Source organism: Halyomorpha halys, unplaced genomic scaffold (genome assembly GCF_000696795.3).
Source record: "Halyomorpha halys isolate HHAL.00 unplaced genomic scaffold, Hhal_1.1 Scaffold833.1, whole genome shotgun sequence".
Taxonomy (NCBI): domain Eukaryota; kingdom Metazoa; phylum Arthropoda; class Insecta; order Hemiptera; family Pentatomidae; genus Halyomorpha; species Halyomorpha halys.
Window position 1 is genome coordinate 567,871 of NW_027109632.1, and position 23,280 is coordinate 591,150.

At 32.9% G+C, this 23,280-nt stretch overlaps 1 protein-coding gene across 1 annotated transcript in view; it reads left to right on the top strand.

The window, feature by feature from the left end:
* Positions 1–343: 343 nt before the first annotated feature.
* LOC106686523 (hillarin-like) overlaps positions 344–23,280 on the top strand; it is a gene marked incomplete at its 3' end in the record, with an annotated part of 68,978 nt that continues 46,041 nt past the window's right edge. Inside the window, exon 1 of the mRNA XM_014429876.3 lies at positions 344–871. Coding sequence (XP_014285362.2) covers positions 404–871 — 468 coding nt within the window. The remainder of the gene's footprint in view (positions 872–23,280) is intronic.

The following is a 23,280-nucleotide window of genomic DNA, read 5'->3' on the forward strand; positions in this document are numbered from 1 at the left end:
AATAAATAAATCAAAAATAAATTAAGCAAGGAGTATTGAGGGTTCTTTCCTTGAAAATAAATAAATAATATAATTTTATATTTTCTCCATCTAAAACAGTTTTAAATCAAAGAATTAGTTTTCCTGATTTGATTATTTGAATTAAATGTGAAATCCCGAAAACAGTTTTTTTGAAATTATTGCTTCTTCCTAAGCGGGGCAGTATTATTCCCGGTCGGTATTACAATCGTCATTGATATGGCTCCATGGAAAGAAGGAGGTAGCTGAAGAGAAAATGTAAATAAGTAGTGGGGAGGTAGTTCGGCAACAGGTGACCGTTGTACTTTCTAGCTCCGGTGGAGAGGGGGGCCGCGAAGAAGTGGAACCAGTGCTGTCCGGGCTATGGAGGAAGCAGGTTAGGACCATGTACCGGGTCAACTTCTACGAGAGCACCTGCCTCAGGTGTGACCAGACGGTCTACCAAGTCGACAGGGTAGGGCCCCTCAAAGATTTCACTTTCTTTCACTCGGGCTGTTTCAAGTGTGCGGTATGTGGCACCAAACTGACTTTGAAGACATACTACAACAATCAGCACCGACAAGAAGACAAGGAAGTCTACTGCTCCGGTCACGTTCCCAAAATAGGTCCTGGTCACCTGGATGGCTCGGCAGTCGGTATCAGGTCAGCCCTCAACGTGCCCAAGACTAGCTTGTTCGTCAATGAACAGATTCGCTCCACGAACGGGAGTACAGTGGCACCGGCTCCGCAACTGGACCAGTACCAGTACGGTAGGTTTGACGCTAGTGCCCTCCACATCGCCCACGCCCTCAGGGCCACCGAGATACACAGGGCCTACAACAAGGCCAGGGAGAAACCGATCGAGTATTACCTTGTGAGTAAATTTGACAATATAAATAGAATGTAAGAATATATTGTATTTCAGATTAACATTAATAACGTAAATAATCATGTAAATAAAAAACCCAAGCTCTTTATTTATATGACAATTAATACATACTTTTGATAATTTTATCTAGTACTATAATGGCTTAAAGCTCAGTTATAATTTATTCCCTAAAACATCTCAATTGTGTCATTTTATAACCTGTCGAAAAAAAAGTTCTTAGTAGCTATATTATTCAATTAACTTTAATACCGGTGAAACAAATATAATTTGTATTTTTTGCCAATTCTGAAATTTCGTATAGCGGATTCTAATTTCAATTTACTCATACTATCCTTCACTTAGAGATAATGTTAGGTATGTGAGGTTATACCAGATTGAAATTTCTTGTAGAAGGTAATTATATAAATAATCTGGCTTAGTAACCACAGAGACAAGAACGACTAATATACGTTTATTCCTTTGAAAAGTGATAATAATATCTCAGAAATGAGAGTTTAACGCTGGTTTCGAAACGGTGATTTCAATGGTGGCGTTTCCCTTCTACTCCTATACCGTGGGAAAAATGGAAATATCATTTTACCAGCCGTCATGAATTTTATTTTTTTCTTTTACAAAAAATGCAATTTGCCATTCCTTGTTCTGATTTTAAATCTTAGACACTTTTTTTTTTGAAAATGTTGATGTAATTTTAAAATTTGACAGATCTTTTTTTTCAGCTATAAATTGAAGAATATTGTACAGTATTAAAACGTACTGTTAAATTTCTTGTTTAAAAGCAACAAAACAGTTTTTTAATACACCTTAACAATGTTTTGTAGTGGTGTTGTGACGGCTGTCATTTCTTGATAATAAGACAATGGAGGTAATGTTCTGTCACTGTTATACTTGGCTCTTTAATGAACTGGTTCTGTGTCCTGTATATGTGACCGACCCATGTATTAAGTTAATATTGTTATTCAATTTGAAATAGGTAATATTATATTTAATTGCAAACAAAGAGAGCAAAATATATACCAAATATTGTTCAAATGAAAATTAATGGAGGGAGAAAATTATATTCTTCATAAATGTGTATTTATTTCCATCAAATAAAGATATAAAATAAAGAATTAATCTGTTAATGGAAGTGTTCTTACACAAAGTGCTTTGCCAATTATAGATTCTTTGAAAAATAGCACACTTAAATATCTGATTTATTTTTTATTAGAAGGAATAAGTTGATATGTCCAAAATATATTAAATGACTATTATGTCAAATGGGGTTTATGGTATAGGTGAATATTGAATATTTTTATTCCATCATTATAATTATAATACTGAATATTAAATTTTCAATTTTTACATTATAATTTGTTTGCAATTTCACATCTCTTATTATTATGAGGAAATGTGTTCTTGAATAAAATTCCATATTTACTAATAAATATTTCATCTATTGAATCATCGAATTGAAGGTTTATGTGTCCTGTCAAGCTTTATTCTTTTATATATTTTTTCTACCTTCCGTTAATTTACTCATTAGTATGCTTATTATTATATTGTAGAAGATTGGAATACTTGGAATGTTTTTTTTTATCTTTCTTTTGTAGAAACTTGACCACAAAGAAATAAAAAAAAGAAAAAGTATAACCCAATTCTTCTCCTGGTAGATTCCAGACTGGTTGATAACCTAAAATGATGAAAGCTTAATGTATGCAAAAATTGAACTGAAGAGTTAGCATAAACCGGGTACTCCATCAGTCGGTAGACTCAACAGGATGCTAGTGAAAAGATATGAATCCTGTGAAACGCAGGAATATTTTATGAAGTTACATTCATTACGTTCCATAAATCGCATACCTATTTATTTATTCACCTTTTTGGAACGGGCTGTTGCACATTTTACAATGCCTCGTTTCAACCCAATGACCTGACTAAATATGCTCTGCTCTGTTTCATTAGCAATTAAATCTTTCTTTTCCTTCCGCTCAACAAAATTGCATTCTCTGATAATAACGGAATGAATGAGAGCTTAGCATCTACAGGCTATCATTAAAGGTATCGGGGTCAGAATTAGATGTCCAGTTATCATCAATCAAAGAACTGAAATTCGCTTGCTCTCTATGTTCAGATTACAAAGACCTCTTTGTTCCTTTCCGAACTCTTTAACGATACGTTCTATATTCTAGCAAACCTAAAAGGATTACAAAAAATCTTACATTTACTCTTAGGCGGTTCTTTCATTATGCATTGGTGATATTCGGCTTATCCATGTAGAAAATATTTGCTACTAAGGCATTCACCTCTGCAAGCGAAAACCCGGAATTCTCTGGTCTGATCCCAACAAAAGCTTTATTCAAATCCTTAATTCTCATTATTATGCCTTAAATAATATTTCCCTTAAGTTACGTTGACATTCGACGTGATTTTGCCCAAAACAAATTCATTATCTTTCCTAATAGCCCAATAGCCATTCCTTGCTTCCTAATCAGTTCCCTATAGTTCACTGAGGTAACAGAATGCCCACAATATACAAATAACTGGCACGAACTACGAATTTTTAGTTCCTATGCAGGCCAATGCCAACAAAGCGAATACTTACTACTTTGCATTCAGTTTATAATAAAAATAAATAGAAAACCAATTAAACCTTTTTCATTTCAACGATGATAAAAGTAGGTGCAGTTCTATTCTGCATCCGTCCGGGCCCAGCCCTCCTGGTCTAAATCTGTGTCAGCTTCTTCTTCCTACGGTGAATCGCCATTTTGATTGGGCGAGACCTTCCCAACGAGAAAAGCATGAAGCTCACCACCTTCTTACGCTCGTAGATGAACTCCCTAAAGAAGGGATGTCTTCCTTCATCAAACGGGAACCTCACAAAAGGCCAAGATCCAGGTCATCCACGGCAACCTTGCTCCTTGTCTTTCCATGGCGGGTATCGGTACCGGAGGGTCGATATTCTTTCCGATACTTTCCAGCTTACTCCGTTACCCACCATGCCCTGTTAGAATCTGTAAAACCCAATACTCTGGGAGGATCTATCAAGCCTTTAATCTAGACAGGACGATGGGTAATAGCTTCCTCAAAGCAGTGCTCTTCTGACTCGCCATCCATCATCCATTCCACTCTTCTATGGTTTCCTCCCGTAGTATTTTCCCTTGAGGATGAGGTCCAAGGACATTGCTAAGTTCAGAACCTGCACTATCTCGTATGACACTGTTCTGTAGGTATTTATAACCCTCACTAAAGCCTATCTCTGTTTAGTGACCAGTTTCATTTTCTATTTCTAGGGTGATATTGGATGAAAGTCAACTAAGCAACCTCATGTTTACAGCTGCGCCAGTTCGATTCCGGCCTGGGTGGGTTGATTTTTATTTTGTGGTGGTTCCATGGAATAAAAATTCGAACCTTTCTCTTTCTTTAGAATAGTTTGGTTACCTATTGGATAATCCTCCTTTTCCCTCCACCCCTGTAAGTCAGAAATGATCAGGTAGTGGGAAAAAAAGAGCCCTGTTCGTAGAGCCCCTTATGAATACGGCCTGTGTCTTAGCTGCAATCATACTTAATTTTATTCTCACGCACCACTCTACTACGATACTAGTGTACCTCTCTACTTTTATCTCTGCAATCTGGCTTTACTATCCTTATATGGCTCCTATGACTCCTACGTCGTCGACGTATACCGAAGCAAAGAACCCTCTGTCTTTTTGCTCCCTGCAGCTTGTTGAGCTCTAGTTTCCAGAGGGACGTACCTAAGACCGAGCCCTGTTAACACCCTCTTTCAGTTTTCCTCTCAACCTTGTGAGCCCCTTACCTACTCCCTACAGATAGGAGTCCAGTGACTTACCCGCTCAGCTATTCTACTCCCTCCAAAAAAGCCTCATACGCTTCTTTTACAAAATGTAGAAACGTGGTGTTATGGGATACCACATATATTTATACTCAATTTGTAATGTCAGTACAAAGTTAACTTTGATTCCTTCGATAGTTTGGTAATATCTGAGACACAAATAATACGATACAGAGTTGTTATATGTTTGTTTCCGTAACATTCTGTTTGGTAAATTACCCTGATGTAATTAAAAACTTGTTTCATTTAACTCACAAAGTGACGAGGGACGTATGATTTTCACACTCACTCAGATGACGCTATGACATAGTACAAAGGCGTCATGATGGCCATCTTCACGCATGTTGAAGCCTTATTAACGAAAAGCGCTGAATGAATGTTAAGCCAGACAGGTCATTCAGCTTTCAAGGTTGACCTAAATTTATCCGCCTGAGATAGTGACAGAGTGAAAACTGACAAGCAACTAAATTTATTTGCTAGGTTTTTTCCAAATCAAGTTCATTTAAAATAAAAAATATCTGATTTATTATTGAATCCAACTGTAAAAAAAAAAAAATTCAGGACAAATCACGGGCTTACGTTACATTAAATAAACATGAAAAACCACCTATCTTTCTTGGGAGACTTCTTTTATATTCCTCAACTTGAATCATATTCAATTATTGTATCAATTTCACATTGTGGAGATATTGTTTATAGCCTTCACATTATGGCAGCTCTCCCAGCGAATTTTAGTCTCTTTCAATTCCTAATACAATAGCTTGGAGACTTTAAAGAGGATTGCAGCCAGATTGAATATTTCAGAATAAATACAGAACAATTAGAATAAATACAGAATAATTTTTAATTACTTATGTTTATTTGAGTTTAAGATCCCACGATGGACTATCAATGTAATTATGATATATTAAAAAAAAAATGTATTTAATATTTTATTAATTTAAAATTTTCCCCAAGAGGTGGTTGTTTATCGTTTGAAGTAACGTGGATGTACATGAAAACAAAAAATTTTCCAAGTGTTTACTAACTCTTCTCGGAAAGTAGCATGAGGTTCAAGTGAATGGTTGGCACGGTATTAAATAATTCTCTAAGTAGCTGCGGTTTTAAAAATTACTATAATAGTCATGTACATAAGTCTTTTGTAATGGATTGGAAGTTTGGACCGTTTATTTTTATAAGAATGATCATACAACAGAGTTAGCCATTGCATGCCTTATTAAAGTTCAGCTCTAATTTGTAGTTAGATTCGCTCATATTTTATAATTATCACCCCAAAATTAAAATTCCATGTGATTAATTTAATTTCTTTCAATGGGTTCGATGCCGATATTCCCCATCGATGTGTCTAGACACATCTACCCAATGGCGCCCGTCCAAACCTAAATCCACAAGCTCAGTCAAACACAACCCTCCTACCTACGTTTCGGTCTACCCGTCTGATGTTTATCCGTTGGCTCAGTGCTTATTAACGTTTTAGCGATATCACCTGAATTTACCGGATGCACTTCACGTCATTCGGTGTTGTGCAGCCTCCTCAATTCTCCGTTTAACTCATCCTTCTTCAGTCTGAATATTGTATGCAATACTTTACTTTAAAAAAAAATTAAGGCATAGTACAAGCAACAGTAAAATTAACAGTAGAAAGGATGATAGTTTTGTAAATTCTAACTTTCAAGTTTCTGAACAGCTTGAACATTTTAAACTTATAAAGTCACATTCATAATATTTTGGTCTAATGACACAGTTTGAAATAAAATTAGTTTTAGATATATGCCATTAAACCGGCATACAAATTCATTTATATTTATTCAACCGTCATTTCATGACTTATTCAGAAGTTCAACTTTGACATCACTAAATAATTGAGTGTATCCCGATATGAAAACTTAACGAAGCCGCATTTGATGTATCTTTGATTACTTATCTTCTACCATTAAAACCAGAACTTCAAAGAGTAACTATTGACTACTGCCTATCCTCACTCATATCTATGCGTATCCGTTGTTTTACCCACATCTACCTCAATAACTTTGGATGCCTATTATTACAGTCCTCGCTATTATTTTTACCGGTCAAGTTCACATAAATCTGTATTGCGAAGCTACCTAGATTCTCATGAGGTTCATCCATCCTCAGACCAAATATAGGAAATTCATGAAATACTTTATAATGTAAAGTTGAGTAGGGTTAAACGCATTCAGTTTTAATGCCAAGCGAAGATCAGTTTCTACAAAAAAAAAATGTAATTTGTGTTTTCCTCAATTTCCCTTTCTGAAGGTTTCCACTCCACTCCAACAACTTTTGATAGAAGACCAAAACGTTGTCAAAACACGTTTTTATTACTTCGTAGTTATTTTAACGACTGCAGGGAGAAAAAAAGTAAACATTAAGGTAAAGAATGTTTTGTTTTTTAAAATAATTTTGTCTTCAGAAATTCATCTGTTCTGGGAGCTCCAAAATTACCTTAGGATGGATGATAATACTATTTGCGTTTCTAAACAACGAAGTTTATGTCAAATATCACAGTATAACCTAAAGTTTGTGAACTCTTTAATAAATTAGAATATTACATTTGGAAAGTAAATAATCAAAAATTGAAAATACAGAAGGTTTAAAAATTAAAGAGAGCTGTTATTGTCCCTGATTTACAAATTTAAATGACAATAATGTTGCCAAGCAATTTCGACTTCCACATTAACCCACGAACATATTCCAGTCAGCTCAGCATTTATAAACCTTTAGGTATTTTTAAAATTAGACAAAATTTATTCATTTTACCCTAGTTTGTATTTAAATTTTAAATGACTCATTGTTCAGTTATCATATTTTACCATGTTACTTAAAGTGTTCACATTTTGATAGTTCCAGTGATTTGAGAGTTCCGACACAATGATCTTGGAAGCAATATTTTTTATTTATTTTTTTTTATGGCCCCCTTGCTGGTTATTTCTAACATACGAAGGGGTTATATACAGGGTACCACTTTATTCTAACCATATTGGGGGGTAAAGTTTTCATTTCGTGGGACCTCCAAAGAAATATAAGTCGACCTCCTCCAGACACCTCGAAGAATCAAATCTAAAACAAATCCATTTTTAATTTAAATAAATTTTAAATTAAGTTATAGTTTTTTTTTCTAAATGCGCTTCTTCAACTGAAATAAAAAATAAAAAACGAATTGAAGCTTTTTATTTATATACTGACTACTTTAATGCCAAGTTGATCTTAAAAAACTCAAGTTACGTATGAACGAAATCTATATAGGAAACCATTCAAGAAGAACCAGTCGTGTAACTTTGCTTTCCTCTCTCATGAGTGATGATGACCTACGTTTTTTTACAATACCGTTTTACGCTTGCGATTGATATGTCAAGTTCGGTGATTGACGTCTATGCTAACTCTAAATACAGTTGAGTTAATACATATTTAAACCAAAAATGGTACTTATAATTTGTACCTTAGCAACCTCACGAATTACAACGTTGAGATCTTACACGGTTACCGTGGCAACAAAAATAATTGGAGAATATCTTTCCCTACCGCCCCGCTCCCTATATCCCGTGATGGGAGTGTCTCTTATCTTACCTAAAACAAGTTTAGTAATAGCTAGTAGAGCAGTCTTTTAATTATATCGAGCAACATTGTATAATTAGTTAAAACTAGGAATGGGCGTGGTCCCGATTAAACTTTTCTTATTTTACATTAGTAACTTTTATTTATAGTGAGTAACAATTTATGTACGACGACGTTACAATCTTTCCAGATCATAACACCAATAATAACTTCTCTTACCTTTTCACACCCAAACACCCATGATTGATAAGTCCCTTAACTTGTCTGGAATCATTTATTTACAGCGAGTAAGAAAAAAAAAATGCTTATTAACAGTTATATTTTAAAATCAGCTGAAATTGGAATTCCCCTTCAGGGATTACTTTTCTTATATACTCCTACCTAAAAAATTCAATTATTGCGGATATGTATCCATGTGCGACGACGTTATAATCTCAAAGAAATCATAACAACATAAATAAAATTTTAATATAAGTGCCAGCTATTTATCATTTTCAGCGAGTTTTCATATTTAAAAAGAAATGATATATTATAAAAATATAAAACTTCAAATTATATTTTCTGCATATGTATGCAGTCTTTAACACACTACCTAAATCCAAAAATGAACGATTTTTAATAAACCGACAAGAGTTTTTTAAATTAATGTTTAATTGATTATCTTTATATTATTGGTTTTTAATAACTTGAGAGACCTAAGGCTTGTGTTAGGAAATGTAAAATAACATACTTAAACATAGAAAATACCAAGGTATAGAGTATTAAACTTAGAAAAACTACAATATAGACATACAATAAGCTTAACGAAATGTATTTAATATGAGTAATTTAGTAAATTTGTTATATTATTAAACATTATCAACTATTGAAATTGTTATTTATGTTATTTAATCGAATACATTTATTTATAAAGAGACTATTGCAATAATTTTAATAAAAACAATGTCACTAGACGTTCCTCGAGAATCCACATGGATAATTTGTCAATACAAATTATCCTTGTGAATTCTTGATAAGTGGTAAATTAGTGACAAACATTCCACTATATTTCATAATGAATTAATGTGGCGTAAAAGAGGATGTTAATTGTTTCTCATCCCCTTCCTCTCCCCCCCCCTATATATTTATTTAGAACCATAAACACTCATAGCCTTGAGGAATTTATAGACAGACAAAAAATGATGATTAAAAAATGCAACAAAGCTTGAAAAAATGATGATTAAAAAGGGTAAGATAAAGTGTAAAGTGTATTAACATATATTCAAATATTCTCAACACCATAGCCCTAATCCTCATAGAACGCTACAATGAGCCACACAGCTTGTCCTCATAATGAATAGCAACTGTCGAGAAGGAAATGCTTTCTTAAGAAGGAATGTTGCCCGAATATATTGAATTGCTACATACACAGCATACTTATCAATACATTATAAGACAACATAAACCTTTTGATTTTCCTTTTCATTCTAACTGTTTAGACAATATCCTCATTAAAATTTAAAAAATAAAGAAATGGGAGGAGGGAAAAAATCTAAGTAGCTCAATTTAATCCCTGAGAATTTAAATATGTTAGATAAGGGCTTTGGTTCAAGATTAAAAAAAATTTAATCATCTTTTGTTGTACACGAAATAAAATCCTTATTATACAGTTGTTCCCGATTCACTGGCTTAGAACTACACAATTTGAAGACTCAGAACGTTTCTTTCTTCAATATTTCCATTAATTATGAATTAATTAAATACAGGCGTGAATTAATTAATTAATTAACTATCTATTACACACTGTTAGCACTTGTACTAAATAAGAGAAGTATTCCTGGAGCTGAAGAAGTGTTGGAGCTGACGGTGAGGTGGCGGCCAGTACGGAGGTCGTTCACCTGCCCCCTCCACCTTGTCACAAGCAGTCCACTTAGTCGGTTTAGCTTTCTTCTAATCGATTTGGTACATGAAAAAACATGTAATCTAACTTGTTCCATTGAGCAGCGCCCAAGAACGAAATCCTATCTCTGAGATAGCTTCCAAACCTAAAACAATACAGATAATGGCTGGTCATTCGACCTAATCTTTTCGGTTCTGAATACTTGAAAAGGTGTAATAGTCAACGAATATGTGCAATGCAGATTAGTAAACAACATCCAGATCTATTTCTATCTTGTACCTCATTTAAATAGTTTCGACACACTACTAGCTCAATTTTTTTTTTCGGACTCCCGTTGGAGTCCTAAGGCCTAACCATGGGTAGGGGTCAAAGTTCTTCATTTTGTTGGACTGCCACTCAATGAAAAAAGTCAGGGTCCCAGGCCGGATCCGAACCGGCACCGCCAATAGACAACAAATTGGTAAGACTGTGTCTTAACCACTGAGCTCCGGGTGGCCCCTAGCTCAAAAAGTTATGATCGTTACCTTAATAGGTTGTCTATCATACAAATTTAACACATTACGCAGAGCTTAATTATTAACCACTAAGCATTATTACTGTAATTACCAAATTATATTGGTCATTCATAAACTTCCTTTCTGAAAATTTTCGTGTTCATAAGGACATCATCGAATACTGTCTGATGACTGCAAAATCGATTCATCTTCGAAGACCCAAGGCACCACTAGGTGCTGGACATACCAATACCGATTAAGTCAATTTTGGAAAAATACTTTTGGCTTTCTATTTGTGGTGATCGGGGACAATATTAAACGAAATAGGCCTAGAGACTTAATTATTGGAGAGGGAAGGGTGTGGAAGATTCGCCGACGCCTTTGGTGGGAAATAAAAATTTAGTAATAGTTGTCTTGGGCATGAGGTTCCGACCTACTACGAAATGAAAAATCAGACCCAGAAGCCCATTTGGGTTTAGTTTAATGAAACTTTGCAAAATAGAGGTTATATTACCAAATAATGTTAAAGTCATTGTAATCTGAGATCAGCTTACACAATAAAAAAAAAAAATTTTTTTTGCCCCTGCTGATTTTTCTAAAAAACGAGGACTATGGAGAATAATTCTCCATTTCATTAATGTACAGAACTACAGATGTTTTGAAACTTTTGTTGTTTCTCTCCTTAGTGGAAATTTTGTTCATCAGGTTGTATGAATTGCAGATGGAATAAACCTCACTGTTCAATTGAGGCGAAACGAAGAAACAAAGCGAGGCCGATGATGGCTGAGCGTGTTGAGCATTCTCTGAATCTCTGAATCTCTGATATTCCGGTCTGAATCCGGCCTGGGCGGGTTGACTTTCATTTCTTGGCAGGCCCTTAGAATAAATCCCGAATTTTTCACTCTGCTTAGAATAGGTTGGTGACCTGTAGGAACCGTCTTTCCTGCCCTAAGTTGGATAACACTCATATGCTAACTTACTTACATTTAACCCTGAATAAAAAAGAATTGAACCTTGAAAAGTAAAGTAAAGAGCAATTAATTTGTAATCAAAGTATTTTAAAGACCATTATTATTAAAAACTTTTCTCACTCACACAACTAATCTTTTTTTTTAAATCCGTCCTTGAATATTAATCCAGGATTTCTTCTCATTACTTCCGCGAATTATTTAAATAGCCAACATATATATTTAATGATATTTAATCAGCAGTTTTCAAGGTTTTGGAAGCTCACTTTGGACAATCTTCTTTTTTAATTCTTTGTTAAACATTCTTCTGCAGAGTTAAGCTTTGTGAGAAAGTAAATTCGAACTAGTAAATAAATAATTATTTTTTATTCTGAAAGTTTTTCGTTATAAAAAATTGATGATGTTTTAAACGTTGAATTATTAGCATAGAATGTTGTTGTTGGATTGACATAGTAAAGTAATTAGACTACATTGATATTTGAAAACGTTTCTCTCAAAGGTTTTAAGTATTGTTCGCTTACTATTGGAAACCAGTGACTATATCGCTCCTAAATCCGCTAATAATTACCCTAATTAATAAACCACTGATCACATAAGTCATAAACACATTAGAAATTTTTTATCCGTCGAGCTAGCGTAGCATAGAGGATGCATCCTGGAAGAGGTAAATCGAAGTACCTGTACGTTCCATTTTATATTCATGAGGCTTGTCTGTTTGAAGATCGAAAATCTAATTGATACCAGTGAGGTATTAACTCGTGGAAGGGTATAATATACGTGTAATCGACGTTGTTAATTTTTGAATATTTGGGCTCCTTATTTTGTCATAAATCAAGTCATTCATCAGAATCTCAATGTTCCATATGTTGTCGAATTGGCCAGAACCAGATACCAATCCTTCTATGATACTTCCGGCCACCCAAATCCTTTTTTTTTCTAATTTGGCTTCTCCTTCATTAACTGATAATCATCTTAGGTGTCTGAAAATAAGGTGGCCTCGTGATCTTCTTCTCTAGAGTTCTATCAATGGGTAGATTCTCTAAATGTTTGTGTCATATTATTTTATAACAAACAGCAAATTTACTGGTTATATGTATTTTAATATAGCTATAAAAATCATAAATAAATTATATATATAAATATATAAAAAGAATATTTAGGAAATACGAAAGACTGTATTTTCTATTAAAAATAATTTACTCATTAAAATATTTTTTTAATTAAACACTTAAATCTACTTTATATCCATTGTTGACCACATTGTAACACCCATTTATAAAAATTATAACCACTGCTACTTAAATTAATAGTTACTTATTGTCAACATATCAGATACAAAAAAAAAACATGATAACCTGTCTCTGTATTGTTTTTCACTCACTATGTCAGCCTACAAATATTTTTAGCTCCCTTGAATCTTTTAGGAGAATGCATAATTTTGTACAATTGCTCCTAGTAAACAACTCTCCTATTGTTCGGGGAATCCACTGCTACGTCCCTACTTTCACAAAGATTGTCCGCCCTAATTTGATACTTTTTTAAGGTAAGAAAAGTATTTTGTGGCAGGTCACCTCAATTTTATGGTTCCAGATATTACATTCCTTTTAAATAGACCTAAGGTCCACAAAAAACAGGTAGTTCAATTCTCCTATTACGTAACCTTATATGCTATTGATTCACAGTCATCGCACCTTCCTCAAAATCGATGTTTTACCTACATTATAAATTTCAGAAACACATTACAAATCCATTTCAGTGAGCTTTTAAGATTTTATTGATGAATTGAATATTTGGACATAAGGTTTCATGCCTTAGAAGAACAATTATATTTCTAAGCTTAACAGCTGGAATTGACATTAAACAGTGTCCAAATTCTAAGAATCTAAAAATAATTTAATTCCTGAATTCAACTCTGTCTCATAATTACCTTAAGGTTAATCTCTATTTGAAAAAAAAGTTAAAAAATATCGCAAATAAAATATAGTAAAATCTATTTCTATAGATGTATTCCAAGGATCATAACAAGAAATACCTTATATATTTGTATTTCTCTAAAAATTAACTATATTAATAGTAATTAGAGGCCAATATGTTCAGCTAACTGTTCACACACATATATATTTATATAATTTGTAATCTAACCATCTACGCATTCCTACGTCATGATAGATCTGATCGCACAGGGTTTTATATTCATCATAGTCTCAAGGCCAAAATCTTACTCCGACCCCCTTCTCTCAGCTAGAATACATGTTCGTTGAAATATCAATAATCTTTGTTATATACTGTTATTGTCTACCAACTTTCACGATTACCATTCGAAAAACTCTTCGAATCCTTCCTTGTCGTTCTAGTCTCGACCGATTCATAGTTTTTGTGTCAGAGTGATGATTCATTAAGACTCTTTACTGTGTTTCTTATTCTTCTATCCATATCAAGTAATTTTCTGACCCCTCACATCTCGGACTATCCTTTAAAAATCCTTTTCTGTCCTGTTCCTTTTCTTTTATCAAACTATCTTATCCAGATCTCATAATACCCACCCAAATGAGTCACTGACCAATAGATAACAAGCTTAAGATGAATGTGGAAAAGATAGATTGAATTATCTTTGTATCCCACTTCCTTTTGAAATCCTTAAGGTCTTACTTATTTTCCTAATATCCCTCAACTTTGACTACTATTGTGCGGTATCTCCGGTGTGCTTGAAGAAAAACTAAAATGTTGTATAAACTGCTTTGTAGGATTAATCTTCGGTGACACCTTCTTCTTCTGATATTATTAAGAAGTGGTTTCATCCTCTCCATCGTTGTATTTCCTACATTCTTTCTCTACCAAGTTATCCAATACTGCTGTCCAGCATACCTCTCCTATCTGCTTCAAAAACTCTGTCTACTCCCGCAATACTCGTTTTCAGTTTTCAAATTTTTACGTAACGCACCACAAATTTCGACAGATCTTTTCTTATCTAATGCTCGTTCCTATAATATTCAATTCCTTCTCTTATCTGTCGTTTCAATACCCTTTCCACCTACAAACTCCACCTTATCAAATCTCTTACTGTTAATTCAGTTCCAAAAGTACTGTTATGTATTTCTAATTAAGATCCCTCACTATCTAATTATTAATACATTACTTATACCTATTAATACTTATCAATTTGGTTTTTAAATTATTTTAATTAATTAGTATTAGGTACAGAAACCTAAGTCATTTTTAATGATGAATGTTAGTTCATTATGAATTATTATAATTTCATAATATTTTATTATGTTAATCCTATTGTTCATATTTTGTATTATCTTAAGCCTCTAAAGCCCACCCAGTATCGTAAAGAGTTTGTATGTATCTAAATATATACTTCTAAAAGAATAATTTTTAAATGTGTTTTTATCAATTGGAATGAACTTCTATTTTATTTATTGTTTAAATATTTTAGTGACTTGTGTTTCGTATTGAATCCATAATTATCCTGTCATTTTTTCTTAAATTGCATTTTATTCTCAGCTTGACTACTTTATTGAATATGCTATAGGAATAAACAACAGAATGTTATAGAAACTTTACAATAGCAGTTTTTTATTCATTATAAATCTTAGTAAAAATGCACATCTTATCTTGACAACCAATCACCTATATGGAAGAATTCAAGAGAAATGCTCATAAATAATTCAGTTTCATCAGATTTCTAATTTTTTCTAGTTTAATGGTAGAGATCACATAACATATATAAGAAAAGCACCCCATATTCGTTGTGAGTTTAGAGATACATGTTTCACTTATATCCAACTTCCCTTTTATTGAATCTCTGTAAATATATTAAGAACCATTGTAATTTTAGGATTTGAATTTCTAAAAATATGAAAAAAGTAGATAAATATTCTGTTATTTATACGCTAGGGAATCTGGAGTGACTTGCGAGAGAAGATACCCGCACTCTTCAAAAATATTATCAAATCAGTAATTCTTAGTAGAGATAATAAAACAAAATTTAATTAGCATCATGCTCAAAAAAAAATAATCCTTCAATTAAAAAAAAACATCAGTACGCCACTGGCCTATACCTACATGAAATGGCGAATAGAACACTGCCTACAAGGCACTTCCACAAAGCCATTTTTGAGATTTGCATATCACTGTGTTAAAAAAGACTACTGTTTCAATTTTTATTGGTTATAAAACAGTACATGCTTTGACTTTCCAAACTTTGACTTATTAATTAAGTTACTAGAAACGCTTTAACTTTAGACTTTAGTAAAATATTACGTTTTTACTAAGCACACCAGAGCAGTGAAATCACTTCAAGACGAACTTTATGTATACGAAAATAAAGAAAACTACGTTAAAAAACAACTATTAATATTTTTAAACAGCACTTTTTTGTCCATTTTTGTTGAAAAGTGTTAGCAGACTACGGGAAAAATCGCCTCATTCGCTGAAGACATTTTACGCGTTTCCAGTAAGGCACTCGTAAAAAGTGCCTTTTTTTGATTTTAAGAACCTGGAATAGGAAAACACCATGGAGGTATTGCCTTCGGGAGGTTGGATAGAGCCACTTCAACTCGGTTTACCAGCGAGAGACTTGAGAGCACTTAGGAAACCCAAAGATAAGTCTTACAAAGCAATTCATGAGTCTCTTCAGTCTCAACTCTAGTCCTGCAGATAGCCCTCCATACACCAAGGAACCGTAGTCGAAGTGGGGGAAAACGAGAGAGGATATTAAGAGCTGACGGGTGTTCTAAGGAATAGAATTACGGAATCTTAGGAATTGCTTGAGTACAGTTATGGATTTGCGTGTGATTTGGGAAATGTGATTATTCCAGGAGAGATGTTGGTCGGAGGTGACTCCAAGGTTTTTTATTGTAGTATAGAAATGAATCGGTTGGTTGTTAAGGAAGAGTAGAGGATGATAAGGGAGGGAATGAAGGAGGCGCTTGGAACCAATAAGAATGGGTTGGGGCCTTAATGGGGGTTGGGCCTGGGTTTATTCAGCATTCAAGTTCAAATCATTGTTTAACGCCCGTTCATTAATGCTATCAATATCATCTTGTATCTTTTGGATAGCCTCAATTTACGATATATTTACATGGACATATGCTTCAAGCAAATTTCACTTAATTTAGTATATATGTGTAATTAATAAGAATGCCAGTATTGCTTCTAAATGTACTTTGGTCGTTAATTATCACAGAAATCAGTCATAACTCTCCTATGGGACATCAGCTATTCTTCTATTGATTTATTGACTTTTTTTTATTACTTAAGTAAATAATGAATTAATAGCATTTTTTAAAATTATATTTTCTTTATTATAGATATTTTTTCCTTAAGACAATTTTAATCAGTTAGCATAAAATCAGTGATCCATAAAATTGATACTTGAAGTCATTGTTTATTTGAAGTTACTTTTATATTTTGCCAGGCTGTTATTTTATCAGAATGTAAATTAATGTCTAGTGGCACCAAAGAAATATTGTTATTATGATTTTCATAATGCTTATTAAAAATATGTATTAGAATTTTATGCACATCTATGATTTGGAATTTTGTGTATTATTTATAATATTGTTATAACCAATTGTTAATTAGTTATGGAATAACTTTTTTAATATATTATAATCTGCCTATTTCAAATGAGAAATGATTGGGATGTTTTTTGTTTGGTTTACCACGCCGATTTGATTTTTGGCAGAGTTTCAACTCAAATGAGTGGTGTCACTCTCAAGGAACGTTTAAATTGTCTAATTTTTCTTAAAATTCATAAATTTGTCAATTAAATGAAATAAAATTGTCAAATAGAATGAAATTGCTAAATAGAAAAAAAAATTTGTATTAAGTGTGTAGACGAGTATTTATTGTAAAAGGAAAACGTAGGAAATACATTTTCTTATTATATCATGTAAATATATATATATTGTATATATGTCCGGTCATCGATTGATTGGTATGCTGTGTATTGTAGCAATGTATTTGGACAGTATAGCTAAATAAAGCATCCCTCTCTATTTTTTACCTAAGACAAGATTAAATTGGATAAATTTTGTATATTCTTATGCACATGATAATCCATAAAATTGCTTACTTGAACTTATTGTTAATTTTTTGCCAGGCTGTTATTTCATCATAATGTAAATATACGTCTTATGCCAGAATGTTGATTTATGTCTGGTGGCACAAAATAAATACCGTTTTTATGATTTCCAGAATGCTTATTAAAAATATCTGTTTGGTATACGTATACATATTTTTATGTATATCTATAATTTGGAATTTTGTATATTATTTATAATATTGTAATAATCAATTGTTAATTATTTATGGAATAACTTTTTAAATATCTTAAAATCTGCCAATTTCAAATCAGAAACGATTGGGATCTTCTCTGTGTGGTATACTATGCCGATTTGATTCTTGACAGAATTATAACTTAAATGCGTGGTGTCACTCTCAAGGAACATTTACATTTTTCAAATTTTCTAATAATCTAAATCTATTTTATTTATTTAATTATATTTACAAAAAGATCTAGTAAATTTCATGTTAGATCATATTTGAGTGAAACATGCTTGTACAGAAAGTACCCATTGGTTAGTCATTAGTATTAGTGGTCTAGTACTTTTATTTTAAAGTTATTTTTATGTTGTTATATAACCCTTAAAGTAGTTATAAGTCTGTTTTATATAAATTAAAAATCCTGCATCTGAGGGTTAAGAGGAGAGGGAAGGATTGATGAAATCAAATAAAGGCATTTTATTTAAATATAATTTTTTTTATAATTAATTTATTGTTATTTACAACTGTATAAAAATATATACAACAAGTAAATTTGCTGTAGGTGATAAAATGACATGATACAAATATGTGGAGAATCTATCCATTGATAGAACTCCAATAACATTTCTAGAGAAGAAGATCTCGAGGCCATCTTCTTTTCAGACGCCTCGGAGGATTATTAGGTAATGAAGGTGAAGCCATGTTAGGAAAAAGTGGGTTTGGGTAGTTGGGAAGTTTATCATGGAAGGATTGGTATCTGGTTCTGGCCAGATCGTCAATTTGGCATTGAGGTCCTGATGGATGACTTGATCTGTGACAAAGTAAGGAGCATTAAGGATTTTGGACTGTGGCATTAAGGATTGGATTTGGGAGGAATTAGATGGTTTAGTGGAGCCCCAAAGCTCAACTCCATATGTCCAGATAGGCCTTATAATAGTCCTGTAGATCAGTATTGTATAATATTTTAAATATAAACTTCAAAAATTTAATAACATTCTAGGATTATAGTTGTTTACTTGTTCCGAAAGGTTGGGATAGAGAATAATATCAAATAGAATATGGAATAGCTCGAGGTAACACGAAATAGCTGCCGTAGAGGCTGCTTTCAAGGACGGCCGGTCCCCACCACAGCAATGTCGTACATCATTTGTTTTGGCTCCATAACCGAAGCCAGCTTCATGCCCACATCTAAAGTATTTCCCAGTTTTAATGCTCCATTTATTAGAAAATTTATCATCAAAAACCTGAAACGATGAGAAGAACATTAGAAAAACTAATATACTTACTTCGCCATTATTCAGAAAAACGCTCAGCTTATTAAAGTCGAAAGAATGGCAATTTTATGCTGTATTTACACGTTTTCAACTTAACGTAAATCCAAATGTTTAGTAAACAAAGGAAGCAACGTTGGTACCCCAAATACCCCATTACACACGCTTGTTTCGTTATTTTAAATTGTTTCGGCTATTACATTTGATTTACTCCGTTTTTATTATAAAAAGGAACAAAATAAAAATAAAGAAGAAAACATAAATATCATCAATTTAGGTTTTATGTGACAAAAAATCATATAAATAATACTGCATAACCTAATAAATTCAACCTTCGTTCTACAATTTTTATCAGAAACTTTTTTATTTAATTACCAACACATATAATGTCTTCATAAAAATATATTTATGCTATGTTAAATCGAAAATAAACTTCTAAAGTTAATTAACAAGATTTGAAACAATGTATACTGAATCGAAAGAAGAAGAAGTATATCACATTAAACAAGAGTTAATTATTGAATCTAAACATTAGGGAAATTATTCAATTGATTAAATCACGGAAATAAGAAATATTCGTCTGTTGATAGTTCTAAAACCATACAAATTGAAAACAAACGTATGGATGTAGTACGAGCGCTCTTTGATTTATGCCTAAACGCAACACCCGACGGGTCAGTCCAAAATTTAGGCCAGCTTGTTCCAGCAAATCCAAATAACCTATCCAAACGTGCATGCGCAAATTTTTCATTGTTAGACAAACGTGTGGAGGCTGTCATAGATTCGAGTATTTCATCAATTTCTAAGAACATGACAAACTAATTAAAAAACCTTCAACCACTTGATCTTATTGTTTTGGTCCCAACAAGCTTCTGTAAAAAGCAGAAACTTTGGTGTTCCAAGAATGGAAAAGAAAATTAAGAATACAGACTGAAAGTACTTTTCAAACGTGCTGGCATTCCGGATTCGGTATCTATTCAATGAGACTGGAATTTTTAACATGTATTCTCGTCTTGCCCCACAGTACCTTTTAATAATACCCCACTTATTCCTGTTGAACAGATCCGTTACTTAGGACTAAATCTAGACAAATAACTGACATGGAATCCTCATACAAGACTGAAAAGACAGGAAACTGCTCGTCGATTCCGACTATTACAGCATTTACTAGACAAACGGTCCAAACTTCCAATACAGTCCAAAATCCTTCGTAAAATCCTTAATACTCCTTACTTTGTCACAAATCAAATCATCCATCAGGACCTCAATGTCCCCTATGTTGCCGATTTAACCAGAACCAGATACCAATCCTTCCATAATAAACTTCCCAACCACCCAAACCAACTCGTTTCTAGCCTGGCTTCTCCTTCACTACCTAATAATTCTCCTAGTCGTCTGAAAAGAAGATGGCCTCGAGATCTTCTCTTTTAGAAATGTTTTTGGAGTTCTATCAATGGGTAGATTCTCCACATGTTTGTATCATGTCATAATATCACTTACAGAAAATTTACTTGATGTGTATATATGTATACAGTTGTAAATAAAATATTTAAAAAAAACATGTATTCAACTTTTTTTTTTTTGGCCTAAGTCCTCCATTGTGGACCTCAAAGTGAAAAGCCTCAGAGTGGGAATTTCAAGGTTCGTTTCTCGGGACCACCGCAAAATAAATATTGACCAGCCCAGAAGGGAATCAAACCTACAACCTTCTGAACCAAGCATTTTGGGACCATCGCCCGAGCCCGCTCAGCTATCAGGTCCTCATGTATTCAACTTCTCATACAACATAAAAATTACTTTTCATAGAATTCCAGTGAAGGACATAAATATATATGTAGTGCAGTAAGAAACATGATACTGACCAATTCTATCACTCAACGAGCACACCCTTCTCAATAAGCAACTAACAATATATTAAGCAAATATTCAAAATAAACATAAACTCCTAAAACATGTTGAGAACTAAAGTTCAAAAACGTCTACCAAAACGTTTTTGCAGCCTAAGATTCATAAATAGTTGATTTAGTTTTAACAAAAAATGTTTTAGAAAGTAAATTATTTATAAAAAAATTCCTGGGGAATCAAGAATAACTTTTCTTATATTAGGTTTTGTGTATTTCGGTAGTCTCCAATCTTATAGTCATTATTCTACTTTAGCTTGTATCCCTCTAAAACAACAATAAATGACTCTCAGAGTGAGTTCGACAATGATCTGGCATTTTCGCTACTTTCTTCAGAAATTTCATTTCTACTTTTTTGTGTGATTTGTAGTGCTCGGGTGCGCAAACCTGCCAACATAGGCATTCAAAGATTTGAATAGTTCAATGCTTACATTTGTATGATTTGTGACAACATTTATTTGATTTAGTTATTTATTTGACCTATTTCCAATTTCTGAAATACTTATTGAAGAAGTGACTGGGAAATTAGATTTAATAGAAATGAAAGAGGAGTAGTCATTACGAATAATGAAAAAAATATTTCCTTTGATTAAAGTTTTGAAAACTCATTCTGAAACGAGTTAACTTAAAGCTTATCGTCTATTTTCGATTTTTGGTGAATTTTCATACTCTATAATAAAGTTCCTAAATTCGAAACATTGTTCGTTGTTGATTGGTTAATATCTTACAGAATTTCCGCAGCATAATTAATTTTACACCGAATCTTAAAAATTTGACCAAAGATGTATTAAACTTTTATTATATTAGATTTTTTTTATTTATATTTGAATTTCATTACCATTTTAAAATAATTTTTTTTTTCGTAATTATATTTTTCACAAGTACATCTATGTGACTAGTAAACATGTTCTAATACATTAAATATAAAAAAAAGTAATAAATTTATGAATCTTCTTGAGAATCTTAAATATAAAAATCCGGACGGAGTCTTTCATCAGTCCCATGTGTTCCCAACCCAAGCACATATTATTTTTATTATATATCAAAAGAGTTCTATGATTTGATATTCACTAAAATATTTGAAAGAAAATTTTTATTATTTTAAAACGTTTTTGAGTTGCTTATAAATAACCAAACTATTATCTAATTCAGGAATAATCAGGGCTTTAATACTCGTCTCAGTTACATCGATAAAGCATTAGGTAATTTTTCAATTTTGTTGGTTACATAAAAAAAAATGTTGATTTTTAAAAATATTTATCGTTTGATTAACATTACTACTGAGTAACTATTTAATAACTATTATTTCAGCTCTTCAAGAAAAATAGGTATTTTAACTTGTTAATTATAATTGTTTATGGAATGAAATTGATTTTCGATGGCCAGCTTATCTATTTTGGAAAACAATAGACCTGTGCATCGTCCACAACAGTTACCTGCATCAAGAGTTATTTTCAACCGGAACAATGGTTACAGAAGGCCCCACACAGAATGCAGACTCCAGATAACCCTTCTAAATAAAAAAAATCATACTTCCGGTCGAAGCCACCCCCCTCCCCCCCAATGAAAAAAATAGATGGGTGCCCATGTACGCGGAACAGAAGAAAAAGAAATAGAAATGTAGCAATAGTTTTATGGGGGCATCAAACTTCTTTATTTTATTTATTATTAAGCTATTTAAATATTCTATTCTTGTAGGATTGATGGAGGAATACAATAACATTGTTAGTTGGTTCGGAATTATGGACAGTATGGCGCCTAATTGTGGAAGTATCATATGCGGGTCGGATGAAAGCCCACACCTCAAGCACCGTTACCTTGGAGGTCCTTGAATCTACACTAAGAGTTCATTTCTCACCTGACGGATTCCAGTTTTAGGTTGCTGGAGAACTCCCTACCGTTACTCCGTTGCAAACGGCAACAGCTGTCTCCTCCTTGTTTACCAATGAAGGCTTGCAGTAGAAAGTGGGATTAGATGATTCGTTGCGGTTGGAATTCATCCTCCTCTCGTGACATAAAGAGATAAGGAAGCCGACTTTCCAAGTCATTCAGCGAACAATAGGACCGTTCAACTACCTCCGAATAATTGATAGGCATTGTAACTTCCAAAGAACAATATTATGGATTCTTAATATTTTTTATACAATACATTGATAGAATAAATTAATAATTTTGTATTATACTTAAAATAATAAAAAAAAAAAAA